Raw genomic sequence first — 15,822 nt, 5'->3', positions numbered from 1 at the left:
TAGACATTTTCCATGTTTTTTCTTGATAATGATTTTGGTTATTAAAAATGAACACGAAATTGAAGAAAACAATTGTCTAATAATTTTTTCCATGACTGTATATTAGACGTTTTGAGGAAAATCAGGTTGTAGCTTGCAGTCTACTTAACTCAAAAAGTTTACTTAATACTCGCCTTTTCAACCTTTTTCTCAACATTGTAATTCAACTTTTTTCACTACTTATTTCAACTTTATTCTCCTCATTTCGACTTTTTTCTCCAAGCGCATAATGAATTCTCTTTTTATCCTACCTGGCCCTAATCCTCTTCCGTAGGTATGAGAATGAGAATCTGACGCTCATTGGCTTTCACAATAAAGCGTCACGCAAATGTTTCACTCATCTCAAACTCAATTCGCACAGATGCATATTTATGTCTATTCCTGTTTGCATTGACTTTGTATGTAATTGTGAAAATATTCACTTAGCATTTGATCTGAACACACCTCAACTGTGCAGGTATTTTGCTAGATAATGAAGATAATGATGTGTAAGAGGACTGATTGAGGGACGTCATGTCATTTTTGCAAATGCAATGAATTATTAATAAAAATGTGGGGTTGTTTTAGGAGTTTCCAAGGCATCAGATTACTGTCAGCCTTGTTGTGTTGTCATTTTATCCATCAAATATAGTTAACTCTCAAGTTTACACACAATTTTCCATCACATTGATTAACTTCATCTAGTAAAAAAATAAGTCATCTTGACCTGTGCTGTTTCTTTTTCTAGATTATCTCGTTTATAAACTTGATGCACAACAGTCACTGAACAAGGAGAAGGTATTGTTGCAACATAATGACCATTCTGCTACGAGAAAAATATCTTTGGTTCCCTATTGTTTTTTGTCTTCTTGCATTGCTTTGTTTAATACTACTGCTACAACTGCCACCATCTATAATTCATCTTTTTACTATCATCTGTTGTCAATAATTGCTAAAGTATGACTTTCTTTTTATGCTCAAATAGCAAGACTCCGGCAGCAGACTAAATTCTCTACAAGTGCAACACCAGATGCTAAAGGTATAAATCATTATAATCCCCCCATTAACAAACATATTCTTACTGTGGGTTTCTTTTATTCCTGTCATTAACACAGACATCCTCATATTTAACCTTCTCTCTTGCACAAACACTCTCTCTGACCTGCATCCTTCCTCTCTTTGGAGAGTGTTTCAGTTTTACTTTGATGCAACAGTGTGCCTTCTCTGTCAGAACCAGCACGAGGACCTGAAGAAGCAGTATTATGATCTGATGGAGCAGCATCAAGTCCAGGGCGAGGACCACAACCGGGTGCTGGACGAGCACAAAGACCACTATGAGAAACTGAACCAAGCCAAAGACCTGGAAGTGTCCCACCTCAAAGGTACAGACAGTAATGCCACTTTCTTTAGTGTTTCCTTCAATAAACATTCTTCCTTTGTCTCCATCTTCTGACTCAATTAAATACTGCATGTCTGAAGTAATATAAGTGCTTTATGTGTACACTTTTAGATCTCCACACAAGAAAAATGTTTTCTTGTATGATATCATTGTGTGTAGTTTTACCCGCCCTCTACTTAAAACAAAATGTCCATATTGCTGTAAGATGTTTACTCTGTGGTCATAGGCATAAAAAAACAAACATAAAAGTCCCAAGTGGTTCTAATTATGTGGAATGTTTTTCTTGCTTGGTGCATTTAGATGCGTGCTTTCTGTTGATGTGTTTGCTGTTTGTGATGGCAGATAATGTATATAACCTGAGAGAGGAAAATAAACAGCTGAGGAAGGCCCACCATGAAATCCACATACAACTACAAGATGCACAGGTGAGACTTAACCTGCTCTATTCAATCTTTGTTATACACAGTCGGTCGCCCATAAAGTTGGAATAACCTTTTTTTTTTTTACCTCTTCCATGAAATGATTGCGACAATGTGATTTTTTTTTTTGATAGATAAAGTGTATTTCTTCTCAAAACTTTATTAATCGATCTCTTCCAAACTTATCACAATGAAAACAAAACCACAATTAACAGAGGATTGTGTCTGAAAACTAAATTATTCCAACTATGGGCGACCATGTATATGTCTGTCAACTTTCTTTTAACTGCCATTACAGGGAAAAAACGGGAAAAACCCAGCAAAAACACAATATTCTGTCAATATGTATTCTATAATGGTTATGTTCCTCAAATTCAAAACTGATTCTTGTGTGGGAATGTTGTAGCATTCTATTTCAAACTTGGCCTCCAAGGTGCAAAAAAAAAAAACAATCAATACCTTCAACTGCGGGCTACAAGGTGGTGTAGTGGTTACTCTTGACTCACAGCAAGAGGGTCGCCAGTTCGACTCCGGCCTGCGGCTCTTCTGTAGGGAGATTGCATGTTCTCCACGTGTCAGTGTGAGTTCTCACCAGATACTCTTGGCTTCGTCCCACAGTCCAAAGACATGCAGCTTAGGTTTAATTGGTGACTTTAAATTGCCCGTAGGAGTGAATGACAGTGTGATTATCTGTCTCTGTGTCAGCTCTGTTATAGTCTGGCGACCTGTCCAGGGTGTACCCCGCCTCTCGCTGTCAGCTGAGATCAGCTGAAGCCCCGGTTAAGGGTAATGAATGAATGAATGAATGACTATCTTCAACAATGAGTGACTGAACACTGAAGGGTAAAAATAACCCTCACCCTTCAGTGTAACCAAGTCAAGACTATCCTCACAAGGCCAAGGCGGCCCCTATTAAAGCCGTAGGCCCTCCCACTAGGCTTAATATTTTCATTAGAAAATATATAATTGTGATAATTTCTACCTCTATAAAAGCATCTACAGCTTTCTAAGGCCAAATGTGCATACAACACAAATCTCCACATTTTAATAAACATTTTCCTTCCCTTAAATGTCAATAGGACTACCAACAAACAATTTGTTAAATGTGAAAACAAAATGTTTTCAAGAGTGCTCAGGTTCTCTTATTTTTTTCTTACCATAGAAATTGTTTTATTTGTATCCACAGATTTCTAAAACTCACCAAATTATAGAAGCAAAAATTTGAGGAAATTTGTTCATATATCGCTTCCTGCACGAGGCTCATTATGTGCTCTCTGCTTCTCTGAAATGGAAGAAATAAACTTGTCTGTAACTTGTGAAAATGTGCCAATAAAACAGGGAAAAACACTTGCATTTTTCTTAACTTTAAATAGAATGTTTTAGGAAGTTAAATTGAGCTCTTGCATGATGTAACGGTGGTTCATTTATGTGCTTTTATTGAACATGTGTGTCCAGGTTCAGCACCAGGACCTGAAGGTAGCCCACAGCAAGCTTGCACTGACACTGGAAGACCACAAGAGTGCGCTGGCTGCAGCTCAGGTAGGAAGCAGTGTCCAGATGCAGTCTCATTGTTTACTGGAGTCACTGAATACAAGAACTGATTAATGCTGGAAATATTTTGGTCACATATTTCTCTTCCCATCAAGCGTTGGAAATGATCAAAGTCTCCCGGAAAGATTCTGAAAGATTCTGTTGCATGGAAGGTTGCATTTTAATTGGACATGAAAATATTTACGCTGTGAAGCTACTATGGAGTTAAACAGCCAGGTGATGGGAACTCTGTCCCCGCTGTCAATAATCTGAATGAGCTGATGAAAGACACGGCCATACTTGAAAACTGAATTGCAAGTCCTGCTCTGCATTCCTCTCAGCTTTACTTTAACCTTTACTTTAACCTTTTCACTAAAGCAGAAAACAATGTTTCTTGCAGCAGACTGTATAATCCCCCAGTAGAGAAGAAAAAAAGATGCCCGAGGAGTTGCTTGGTTTTGGGATAATTAGATCAGATGTTTACTGTTTCTCCCTGAGACTGACCTTTGAAATGCCTGCATGGTTTATTGAATATACAGCCGCTCTGCTGATTGGTTTGAAATGCTTTCCTCCTCTCCGTCTGCATTAATAGATACTCTCTCACTCTCCTCTTTTCCTCTCTCTCTTTCTCTCTGTCCGTCTGAATTTGCTAATTTATTTTAAAGCCTGTCCTGCTTTCCATCAGTGCTTCTGGTTGGACGGGCACACACACATACACACACTTCACTCCAGGGGGTTTGGGTTAGTCAGGGCTGTCAGAGCAGTACATCTACAGCACGTTCCAGCCAATCAGCCAGAAAGATATAATGGAGGGAGTGGAGCGAGATAAAGAGAGAGGGGAGGAATTTAGCAAGAATTTTTAGAATTTAACCCTCTGGCTTGGTTACAAACTCTGCGTGTATGGATAAGGGATGGATCATTCTGTAATGGTATATGCGTCTAAACCAGATGGAAAAATGAAACGAAAGTCTGTATTGCCACAGGAAATGGAGAATGTAAAATATATATATATTTTTTTTTCTAAGTGCAGGTGAGTTAGTGGCTAAATTATGCTTTTGAAAAATGAAGGTATATCAGCTTATTATACATTAGGGCTGTTAATCATGGGTTTCATCATAACACAATATTAGATTGATTCATTGGATACAAAGTCTGCCGTGGTACGACTTCGATTCGGTTCAAGATCGATATGAGACGATATGATATGCCCATTTACCACAACCCGTCACATTTATATCAACTCACATAATAACAACTAGAACATGATTTGATCATTTTATTTCTGAGCTCTTCCAGATATTTAGATGAAGAACAATCCATTCATTTTTAATACAAAGAATAAAAATAGACCTTCTGTTCACTATAAAGTGCCACATTGCATTTAAGTGCAAGTGTTTTGTTATGGGCTGATTTAAAGAGCCTGTGATGATCTTTCAATTATAAAACATAGACCATTCCCAAGACAGGTTCTTTCTGTGTGCTCAAGTTTACTGAGAGCTGATATCATTATCAAGAAAACCATGGAAAATGTCTAGATATCAGCTCTTAAATCAAACTCTTATGAGCTGTTTTTGTTGTTATCATTATATCTGTCCAAAAAAATGTACTTTTAGTTGTACCAGGCATTAAAATGAACAAGAAATTGAAGAAAACAATGCTCTAATAATTTATCCATGACTGTATTTATTAAAGACGGCGATATGCATCGTTGCAGGTGGACCGTTCACAGATTAATCGAGATGTGTGTGTGTGTGTGTGTGTGTGTATATATATATATATATATATATATGTATATGTATATATATATATATATATATATATATATATATATATATATATATATATATATATATATATATATATATATATATATATATATATATATATATATTGATGTATCATTACACGCCTATTATACATTAGAGGACATTTCATTTGACACATTCTCATATTTACATTATGGGTAATTTCGCTAAAGTCTTGCAAGGCAGCATCGAACAGTTAACAATTTAGACATCTTTTGAAAATGGGAAACAAGGGTTTAGTAGAAAAGCGTTTAAATGTTTCAAAGTAAGGTACCATACCTTAAAGGTATTTAAGGCCTACAGAACATTAAAATAGCTGAAGAACATTTTTGTAAATATATAGTGGAGTAATGGCGTCCTGACTGGAGAATGAAGTCCCTCTGTTTGTTTTTGTAATCTGAGCTTTTCTGTTCTTTGTTGTAATAGCTGTTCAGACTGTGTGTGCATGTTATTGCATGCGAGTACCCTGTTGGTTTTCTGTCTTAACCCTCCTGTGTGTGTTGTTGTCTTTAGTTGCAGGTGGATGAATACAAACAGCTGAGGGAGTCCATGAACAGGCAGCCAAATGTGGGACAGCCTGTACAAAACGCTGCTCCTCATCAGCCCCAAGCAGCTGCCATAGCACCCGAGGCCCATGTTCCTGAAGCCCGACAGGCCGCAGTAGTGGAGGAGCCACACAAAGATGAACCTGCCCATCAGGACAATCAGCAGGACCACCGGGACACTGAGTCCAGGGTACTTGGGATTCTTTGTGACACGCCAAGACAAAAGGCATACTGTCAGTATAAAAAAAACACACAAATCTAACTGTTTCTCCTGTTGTTTTGTCCTCAGTTAGACCATCAAGAGCAAGAGCTGCATGCCCAGTCTGAGATCAAGTCCCACCCCACCGTGTCCCAGCACGCCTTGTCAGAAAAAGAGGAGGATGGAGAGGGTGAGGCTGAGAGGAGGAGGGAGCTGGCAGAGGAGGAGATGGCTCAAGCAGGACAGCCTCAGAAGCTGGAGGAGGACCCAGACCAAACGCAGGACGAGCAGCAGGAGGAAGAGGAGGAGCCAGAACAGGAACAGCCAGACGAGAACGCCCTGGACCATCAGAGACTCCAGCTACAACCGGTCAGAGCTGGTTTAGACGACTCAGTCTTATCTAAACAGGCTTAAAACGGGCTTTAAAGTAGGGCTGGACGATATGGACCAAAAGTTATATCCCGACATATTTAGGCTGAATATCGATAAACAATGTATATCCTGATATTTTTCTCGCAAAGTGAGAGCAAATGTTCAGTCAAAGCCAAATATGACATGTCACAAGTTTTATTGAAACCATTTTTGTAAGTGAACATAAATACTGTATAACAACCAGAGTACCTTTCTTTTTTTTTAAATCAAAGCTCCATAAAGTGCACATTTAAATAAAAAAATATCTTAAATAAAAATAGCCTATGAAATAGAATAGGTCAATCTTTTTCTGAAATAAATACATTTATGTGAGAAAAGAATAACGAACATTACAAAATAACTAAATATGACAAACCCTAGTAAGGGCAGCATTTATCTATAAAGAAAGAAACATTTTTTTACTATATCGATATATGAGATATGGTCTAATTCCATATCACATTTAAAAATATCTTTTATATCGATATATCGCCCAGCCCTACTTTAAAGTATTACTACTTTAGTGACTTTTATACATATGGTGTAGTTTTGTTTTTGTTTTTTTTCATAATGGTTTAAATTATTCCTGTGTCCTTGCCTTATCCGGGGCACAGCTACTGCTCAAATTAAAGCGATAATCATTTATCTTTAATCCCAGAGGAACTGGAATAAATTACAACCTTTCCTCAGTGTTTACTTCTTTGATTAATGCCAGATTGCTCATTATGTGTTGTACTCATAGTTTTACTCTGTAATTTTCATCTATTTCATCTACGCTGTCATTTTCACTCTCCCAAAGGATGAATTACACCGTACCTCCACCTTTTTATGTCTCAAATTAGCAGCATTTCCGTGAGTTTGCTTTGCTCTAATTTTTTTCCTTGCTCTTCATGTGGCTCCTTTTTTTTTGCATCCATTTGTCTTCCCATAAGGCTCCCCACCCGGAGCTGCCACAGAACGGCCAGCTGCAGCACGAGGCGCACGCCCAAGTGGAACGTGTGAAATCAGCCTACGAGCAGCAGCAGGAGCAGCAGCGCCTGGAGGCTCAGAGGGCCGAAGAGCGCAGGCAGATCCAGATGCGACAGGAGGCCATGCAGCTCCAGAGAGACAAGGTGCTGAGGGAGAGGGAGCAGAGGCTGAAACAGGAGCAGGAGAGAGAGCATCAGCACAACAAGGAGGCCGACAGACGGGAGCAGCTGATGAGAGAGGAGCACCAAAGGTCAGATTTCAAATCAGAGGTGGATTCAAACAAAATAAAAAGGTCAGGTGCAGGAGGAGTTTGCATATAAAACCATCAAATAAACTTCTATACTTACTGTAAACTCAGCAAATCTAGAAAAGCAGATTGATCACCTGAGAGAGATTTCTGCAAAGGAGGTAAATTCATCTCAAGTTGTCCTGTTCAAATACTTAAGAAATTTTGTGCATTTGGTTGTAATTTCTTAACGCTTGTCAAGTATTTACTTGACAAGAACAAAGTCAAATGAACCAACCCAAAACCTGTTGCCTTTTATCGTCGGTCTTGTTGCTACATCAGCTCAAAAAACTGCATAGAGACAGAGAATCAGCAGCTCAGTCAGCCATGCCTGTCAGCCATTTCCTTAATTATCTTTTTCTAAAGAAGTGTCAAAAGGAACACTTAATGAGACTGGCGCTGCATTGATTAACCTGAGCAATAATAAAATCTCCTTCCAGCAAAGTGGAAGTTGTAATTCAGCGTTTGCCACTCCACAAACTAATTATTCTCTGATCCTGGCAGTAACACATCCGTAGTCCAGGAGGAAACATTTGAAGCTTTGATTAAATTTGAGCAAAGACGAAATGTGCAGATGTGTCTGGAGCAGTTCACACAAACAATATACAGTATCTTATAAAGCTGAATATGTATTGTAAGACTCTGATACATATTTCTCTAGCTCTGTTTTATTGTAGTTCACATTGCCTGTGCTTTTCTGACCACCCTGTACTGTCATTTTGTCATTAGGAAGAGGACTGAGTATGAGAATATAGACAATGATATCGTTCATGGAGAAGAGGACCGACACATCGATGATGAAGGTGAGACAGCAAAAAAAAAAAAAGTCAGTTACTTAAAGGAATAGTTAGGAAAGTGGGGTTGTATCATAGACTGTATATCGATAATGGACAGTGACCATGACGTCACCCATTGGTTTGTGGACTGCCCGTTGGAAGCATCGAGTTGAGCGTTACACTCTTATGTCGCTATCTTGTGTCGCCATCTTGTGTCGCCATCTTGTTTCTGATATGGGGAGCCAACCATATTTGGAGGAGCGAGAGAGATCTGACCACACTGACTTTCTACACCTCAACCTGACTGAGCGAAGCCGCTGGTAATTCATTTTAGCATTAACTGGAGCATTAACTGGGATATTTAGTTTTGGCTAGCAAAAAACAAAAACAAAATGTATGTTACTGACCTCAGAAAACTGAACAGCGACTCCTTGGAGTGTCTGTTAGTCCAACCAAACTCTGAACAAGACATTTTTACTGAACAAAACGTGCAAATAAACTGTCATTAAGTGAAAATACAGTGAAAGGGTTAAAGTTATGAGACCAAACCAGTAAACATCCTTTTTTATATCTATGTAACGTTATATATAACTTTGTTGACACGTTGCCATGGATACGCATTGTTCTGCTTCTCTCCTGATGATGGCCCGCCTTGTTAGTGACCTGTCAATCAAAGGTAGCCACGCCCCAAACCATAGGATTCTTTATCTTCTATTTTCTTTGAAAATGGTGCCATTATTTGATTGTCTTGAAGAAGATTTTTTACAAGTGATTGAGACCATAGTGTTGTCCTAAAAAAGTAAAATATATATATATTTATATAGTCAGTCAGTCAGGCTTTGTAGGGCAGAGTAGTCCTAGCTTTGCCTTATATATAAAGGTATACCATTGACTTATCCTTCGAGTGACCAGAGCAGGCCATCCCACCCTCTAGTGTATATACCAGCTTCAGTTCCCCCATGTAAGCTTTCAGGGCTGTCTGGTAGCAAGGTAAAGCCGGGATAATAATCAAAATATAGCGTACACTTGAACTGAGATTGGCCTTTTTTAGCCAATATACATTTTCCTGCTTTGCTCCTTTGTATCTTATACAACCACACTTTCTGAATCCGAACTGTCCTTTTAAGAATCTTTTAATGCATAAAATATTTAGTGAATCATTTTTCCTCACTGTCTGATGGTTTCAGAAGAGTTCACAGTAGCAGTTGGTTCATATTTAGTGTTTGTGTGTTAACAGATGCTCACATGTTACACGAGGAGGAGGAAAATCAAGAAGTGGATAACAGAGTGCCATCACATCAGCAGGTGACTGTCTAGCCGTCCCAATCACTCCCATCTGTTAACGCACGTGTCCTCATCATCTGTCTATCCTTTCAGCTCATTCACTCACTTAACATTCACACCAGTGTATCATGTGTCATACGTCCATTCAGCCATCCGTCCACAAATCGATTCTTTCATCCTCCCTGCCCACTGTCCTCTGCCTGCATGCTCCTACCCGCTCTATCCATCTTCCACTTGTCAGTCAACCCAGTGATCTGTTTAAGCTTCTGAATACCAACAAGGCAATTAATACAACACTAGAGTCCTCTAACTGCCACAATCAGTTTCATCTACCAAACATATTCAGTTATAAATCCTCCACACTGCAGTTTTATTGCATACATTTGATCATATCTTTGCTCCTTTTCTCATATTAATGCATCATATATCTTAGGGCTGGGCAATATATCGATATAAAAAATATATTTATACAGAATATATATTAAAATATATTTTTTAAATGTGATATGAAATTAGACCATATCGCATATATCGATATAGTTCTATTTTTCTTTTCTTTCTTTATATATAAGTGCTGCCCTTACTTGGGGTTTGTCATATTTAGTTCTTTTGTAATGTTCGTTTTTCTTTTCTCATATAAATATATTTATTTCAGAAAAAGATTGCCCTTTTTGATTTTATAGGCGATTTTTATTTATTTATTTTATTTAAATGTGCACTTTATGCAGCTTTGATTTTTTTTTAAAGGTACTCCTGTTGTTATACAGTATTTATTTTCACTTAAATAAATAGTTTCAATAAAATTACTTCAGACATGTCATATTTGGCTTTGACTTTGACATTTTGATTTGAACATTTGCTCTCACCTTGTGATTAAAAACATCGGGATACATATTGTATATCGATATTCTGCCTAAATATATCAGGATATGACTTTTGGTCCATATCACCCAGCCCTAATATATCTTATGCAAATATTAACATATTTTTACTGTGATCTTTTCCTTTGTAGGGTGCCGGAGTTAGCGATCTGGACCCCGAGGACGACCCCAACAACCAAGGAGAGGACGAGTTCGAGGAGGCTGAGGACGACCGACCGCAGCACAGGGTCGCAGAAGAGGAGGAGGACGTGGTGGAGGAGGAAGAGGAGCCGCCAGCACAGGCTCAGCACAAAGACACACATCAAAACCCCGAACAGCCTGCTGTGGAGGAGGAACTGGTGGTGAGTAAGGTGCCTGAGGAGAAACGAGGCAGATAATGATGGTGAAATACACAGAAACTATAGCAAGAGGAAAGAATTCTGTGGAAGATTAGAGGAGACATCCGGAGAAGGATCTGCTTTAAGAAAATACACTGTCTTCCATTTTTATTTTCCACTATCTAGTGGATCTTTCCTTTGTCTCCTGGATCACAGATTACATGACAGAACAGTATGTCAGGTGGGGGAACTGTGTTTCTGGGACATTAATGAGCAGCACAGGGGCTCCACAAGGGACTGTTCTGGCTCCATTCCTGTTCACTCTGTACACAGCAGACTTCAAATACAACTCTGAGTCCTGCCACATCCAGAAGTACTCCGACGACACTGCTATTTTGGCGTGTATCAGGAATGGACAGGAATCTGAATATAGGGATCTGATAAAAGCCTTCAGTGACTGGAGTCACAAGAACTATCTTCTACTAAACACCTCAAAGACTAAGGACATTATCATAGATTTCCACAGGTTCAAGCCCCCTCTTCAGCCAGTGAATACCTGTGGGGTGGACATCGAGGTGGTGCCAAGTTATATGTATCTAGGTGTATACCTGGATAATAAGTTGGACTGGTCCCTAAACACAGACGCTCTCTACAAAAAGGGGCAGAGCAACCTCTGTTGACATCTGTAGTAAGATGCTGCAGATGTTTCATCAGTCTGTGGTGGTAGTGTGTTGTTTTATGCTGCAGTCTGCTGGGGAGGCAGCATCAGACACACGGATGAAGGTGGTTGGACAGACAGCCATCAGGCTCATTCTAACAGAGTTACCAGACTAACTGAATTTCCCCTCAGGGATAAATAAAGTAATTTAGATTTTGATGTTTTTGTTTGATTGATGTTAACATAGTGTTTTAACTTGTCTGTGTGTGTGATTTCTGTACATTCAGATGGCTGGAAACCCAGATCAACAGGAAGACACGCTGGATGACCAGTACCAGGAGGAGGTAGAGGATGAGGTGTGTAACTCTCATGTTTAGGTTTCTCATGCACATATATGCACATAAACATGTGCATCTCAATAAATTAGAATATGATGGAAAAGTTCATTTCCAGCAATTCAAGTCAAATAGCCCCAATCAAGTATTGAATGCATATAGATGAACATAATTTTCAGAGGCCAACATTTCCATATTAAACATACTTTTTAAAATTGGTCTTTTGTAATATTACATTTTTTTTGAGACACTGAATTTAAGGTCTTCAATAAATGTAAGCCATGATCATTATAATTAGAAGAAATTACATAAATTAAGATATATGTTTCTTTCTGTGTGTAATGGATCTATATAATGTGTTATTTCCACTTTATGAATTGAATTACTGACATGAATAAATTTTTTTATGATATTCTGATTTATTGAGATGCACCTGTATACACATGCATATGTAACAATCTCATTGTTGGCTTCCTAAAGGCCCAGGAGGACATAGCCGGCGGGCAGAAGAGAGAGGAGGAGGTAGAGGAGGAAGGAGAGGATCCATATAACGAGGAGAACATAGAACAGGTGGGTTCTTCTGCTGGGAAACGGAGGCAGAGGATCTCTAGTTCGTCCTCACGGCATCACATTTTAGTCCCTCAACCCTATCTGGTCACCAAGACTTCAGACATCACACCCTGACACAAAAAAAACACCTGTTGTACCTGTGTAGTAAAAAAATGTTGGTGTCCGGGTCGTAATATTTACACCAGTGACGTGTTGGCTGTATTGGTTGTGCAGGGATGAAGATGTGTGTGCACGCCTGTGTTTTGTCCCTGTAACTTGAACCTCGTCTGTGCACGACCGGGTAAATGAAGGAGATCAGGTGTTGAGGGTGTCGGGGTGTCGGGTCACCACCTGGGTCTGGTTCATTCAATTTGTCCGAAGAGGAAATCAGTTTGAATGGAGAATTTCACACACATTTTTATTTTTTATCACTATTAAATAATAAGTTAACATAGTATATTTACTTGTTTACATACTGTTGCAAAATGGCTATTGTACACTAGGTTGGTCTTGTTATTTCTAAGAGGTCATTTTAACAACTGATATAATCACCAGTGGTGAGTAATGGCCAAATTCCTTTTAACCACCATCCCAGTTTGCTTAAGTGTCAAAAGTGTCAAGATGTTTGACTCCCTACTACATTCTGTCCAACTGACCGTGACTTCTGATTGTCTGAGAGAGTGACATTAATTTATTTATAATCCCTAGTTTTCTGCCAGGAACCCTGTACAGTAAGGTCCTCAGTCCCCTCACTTCCCTAACTGACTTGTGTTTCATACTCTCACAGTCACCCAACGAGTCAACGTCCTTATGTTTCTCTGTAATTTGAGCTCAGTGGAGCTTTCACTTCATTCAGCTTCATTCATCCGCTGCTGCACAGTTGGTCTGACAGCACTGTTTCAGTTGAACCTTTGCGCAAGAGTCACTGCGTCCATTTATAATAGAATTAAAAATCCTGTGGTACGATCCTATAGACAGACCAGCAGGAGAAACATGCCATTCTCCTGTTATTGGGATGGAAATCAAAACAAGTTTTTGTCTTTTAGCAAATGGTTTATTTTTGGCAAAATTGTAAATGAGACATGTGGAATTAAGTGATTTAATGTAATACCGCTAATTTAGGCTTGGATTTGGTTATTGTTCTTTAATAGAAGGAAGCATGAAAATCCAACACAGTTTCTGGTTATATACAGTCATAGAAAAAAATATTAGACCATTGTTTTCTTTATTTTCTTTTTCATTTTAATGCCTGGTACAACTAAAGGTACATTTGTTTGGACAAATATAATGATAACAACAAGAAAAGCTCATAAGAGTTTAATTTAAGCCATTTCCATGGTTTTGATTATTATCATTAAGTTTTCAAAATAAAACATGCATTTCAAACCGGCCAGTGGGTAGTGGGGCTCAGACTTTGAGATGGAATGAAATCTGAAATGAGTGTAATGTAAAAATAGTCTGAGACTTCCAGTTAAACATTAATTCAAATAATACAATTGCACATTTGTTCAGTTGTGTCATAAATACCTCTACATTTCTGAAATGATCATTTTCAGTGGAAAAAGTACCCAATATTGGATGTTCATAAGATTTCATAGAATTAAACTTTCTTGTTGTGTGCTTGGCGCCAGGATGGAGTAAAAAACCATGAGGGACCACACCAGGACGGGGATCACAGGAAAGAGGCTGAGAATAATGAAGAAGAGAATTACGAGGAGGAAGAAGAGGAGGTAGAGGACGATATGGCTGGTCGGGACAAGGGAACCAATCGGAGGGCAGAGATGTAAGACGGACACAGACTTTGACTTGCAGTGCCTTTTCGGCTGCCTATAGAGCCTATCAGGTATTTCTTTCCCTTGTTTCCCAAAGGAATAAAACCAGCCATCCATTCGGAATTCCAATTAGAAAAATTGGGATATTAGCCTAGAAGATGGGATGGTTTTCCCAACTTTGTGGGGATGGAACTGAGCAGCTTACACTGAGGAAATGGACAGAATTTGTCAGGTGGAAGTGGGATGTATACTGTATTTTTTTTTTATTCATTGCTCTTCTGTCTACTCCGACGTCTGCCTGATTGCCTGCCTGCTTCTGTTTCTTAACAGCAGACAGGCAGAGAATGTATTTCTATCATGTGCTTTCTTTGAGTTTGTGTAAAGAAAGCAAAGATAAATTATGTTATTCTGATGTCCTCATGTTCAGGCCTTTATATGTATGTTTTATGCAAACCGTTTTTTTCTTTGTAGAGCTCAAATTTTAATTTACATCTTGCATTCCAATCAATCAAGTCGTTTTCTGTTATTTATTGTTGATTGTAACAACTTTGACAATCGTAAAAAATGGTGCAACATTTATTTTTCATTTGTGTCATGACGGCTTTTACCAACTATTCAAAGTGGATACACAGGAGGTTTTCCACTGGGTGTTTCTGCAAACGCCTGGCTAAAAGACATTTCAGGTGAAGCCGCTCTGTGCAGCTGAAAGTGTCACACTGACATGTGCCTTTCCATTATTGGGAACCTCTGATAGGTTTTAGTCATTTCACATTTGGGAAATCATTTCAACAGGACAGGAGAGATAGAATATTGCTCCAGCATGACCTTAAATGGTGGGCAATTTCATGTCGACTGCTGGTGTGAATTAAATTCACAAACGTAATGCAATTCACTGCAAAATCTTTAGTCTACTGTACAATGTATAGTAAAGCAAATGCTGAAAATTTTCCACCAGTTATATTTGATACAAAAAAGTGGGATTTTGATTGTATTGAACCAAGTTTGCCACCTTGAGTGTGTGTGGAATAAAGAGGTCAAAGGATTTCTGGTAATTGTGATGGTTTTGTTTGATACATCTCCACAGGAGGCTTTTCACCCTAGAAGAGGCTGAAGTTTGGCACAGAGGGCAAGGTTGTGTATGTGTTCATGCATGAACATTTTAATGTGCACTTGTTAGAAGCCCAATAGCTACATATTTCCTGCCAAGGGGTTTTCAATCAAAACGAAACAAAAGAGTTTCAGTTTGGTCCGATGTGGCCAGCAGCATCTGCAGTCACCTTCTTCCAGTTGGAATTCCTTCCATGTTCATCGCTCCCAACGTTTTTTACCAGGAGTTAAATTATCCGAAAAGGTCTCCTCTTCTCCAAAACAAATGGACCCAGCACAACTGTAAAAATAATGGACACAGTGATCGTGATGTCACCCATTGGTTTGTAGACTGCCCATTCGAGGCATCGAGTTCAGCGTTACACTCGTCGCCATCTTGTTTTCGGAAACTGGGAGCAGACCATATTCTGACTGTGGAAGAGCGAGAGGGATCTGACGACACTGACTACACGCCTCTCTACACCGGCAACCTGACTGAGCGAAGCCGCTGCTAATTCCTGTTAGCATTAACTGGAGCATTAACTGGGATGTTCATTTTGGCTAGCAAGAAACAAAAACAAAA

The 15,822-nt window shown here is 38.9% G+C and overlaps 1 protein-coding gene across 1 annotated transcript in view; it reads left to right on the top strand.

Moving 5' to 3' along the window:
• The window catches only part of golim4a (golgi integral membrane protein 4a), a 29,324-nt gene extending 14,129 nt beyond the window's left edge, over positions 1–15,195 (top strand). Inside the window, exons 3-16 of the mRNA XM_059331867.1 lie at positions 767–816; positions 1,004–1,057; positions 1,250–1,400; positions 1,760–1,842; positions 3,292–3,375; positions 5,685–5,906; positions 6,006–6,284; positions 7,259–7,545; positions 8,311–8,384; positions 9,595–9,662; positions 10,654–10,863; positions 11,785–11,853; positions 12,313–12,402; positions 14,013–15,195. Coding sequence (XP_059187850.1) covers positions 767–816; positions 1,004–1,057; positions 1,250–1,400; positions 1,760–1,842; positions 3,292–3,375; positions 5,685–5,906; positions 6,006–6,284; positions 7,259–7,545; positions 8,311–8,384; positions 9,595–9,662; positions 10,654–10,863; positions 11,785–11,853; positions 12,313–12,402; positions 14,013–14,168 — 1,877 coding nt within the window. The 3' untranslated portion in view covers positions 14,169–15,195. The remainder of the gene's footprint in view (positions 1–766; positions 817–1,003; positions 1,058–1,249; positions 1,401–1,759; positions 1,843–3,291; positions 3,376–5,684; positions 5,907–6,005; positions 6,285–7,258; positions 7,546–8,310; positions 8,385–9,594; positions 9,663–10,653; positions 10,864–11,784; positions 11,854–12,312; positions 12,403–14,012) is intronic.
• The last annotated feature ends 627 nt before the right edge of the window (positions 15,196–15,822 follow it).

Source organism: Centropristis striata, chromosome 4, assembly GCF_030273125.1.
Source record: "Centropristis striata isolate RG_2023a ecotype Rhode Island chromosome 4, C.striata_1.0, whole genome shotgun sequence".
Classification (NCBI taxonomy): domain Eukaryota; kingdom Metazoa; phylum Chordata; class Actinopteri; order Perciformes; family Serranidae; genus Centropristis; species Centropristis striata.
The sequence above is the reverse complement of the archived record's forward strand: the minus strand, read 5'-3'. Positions and strand labels throughout refer to the sequence as shown.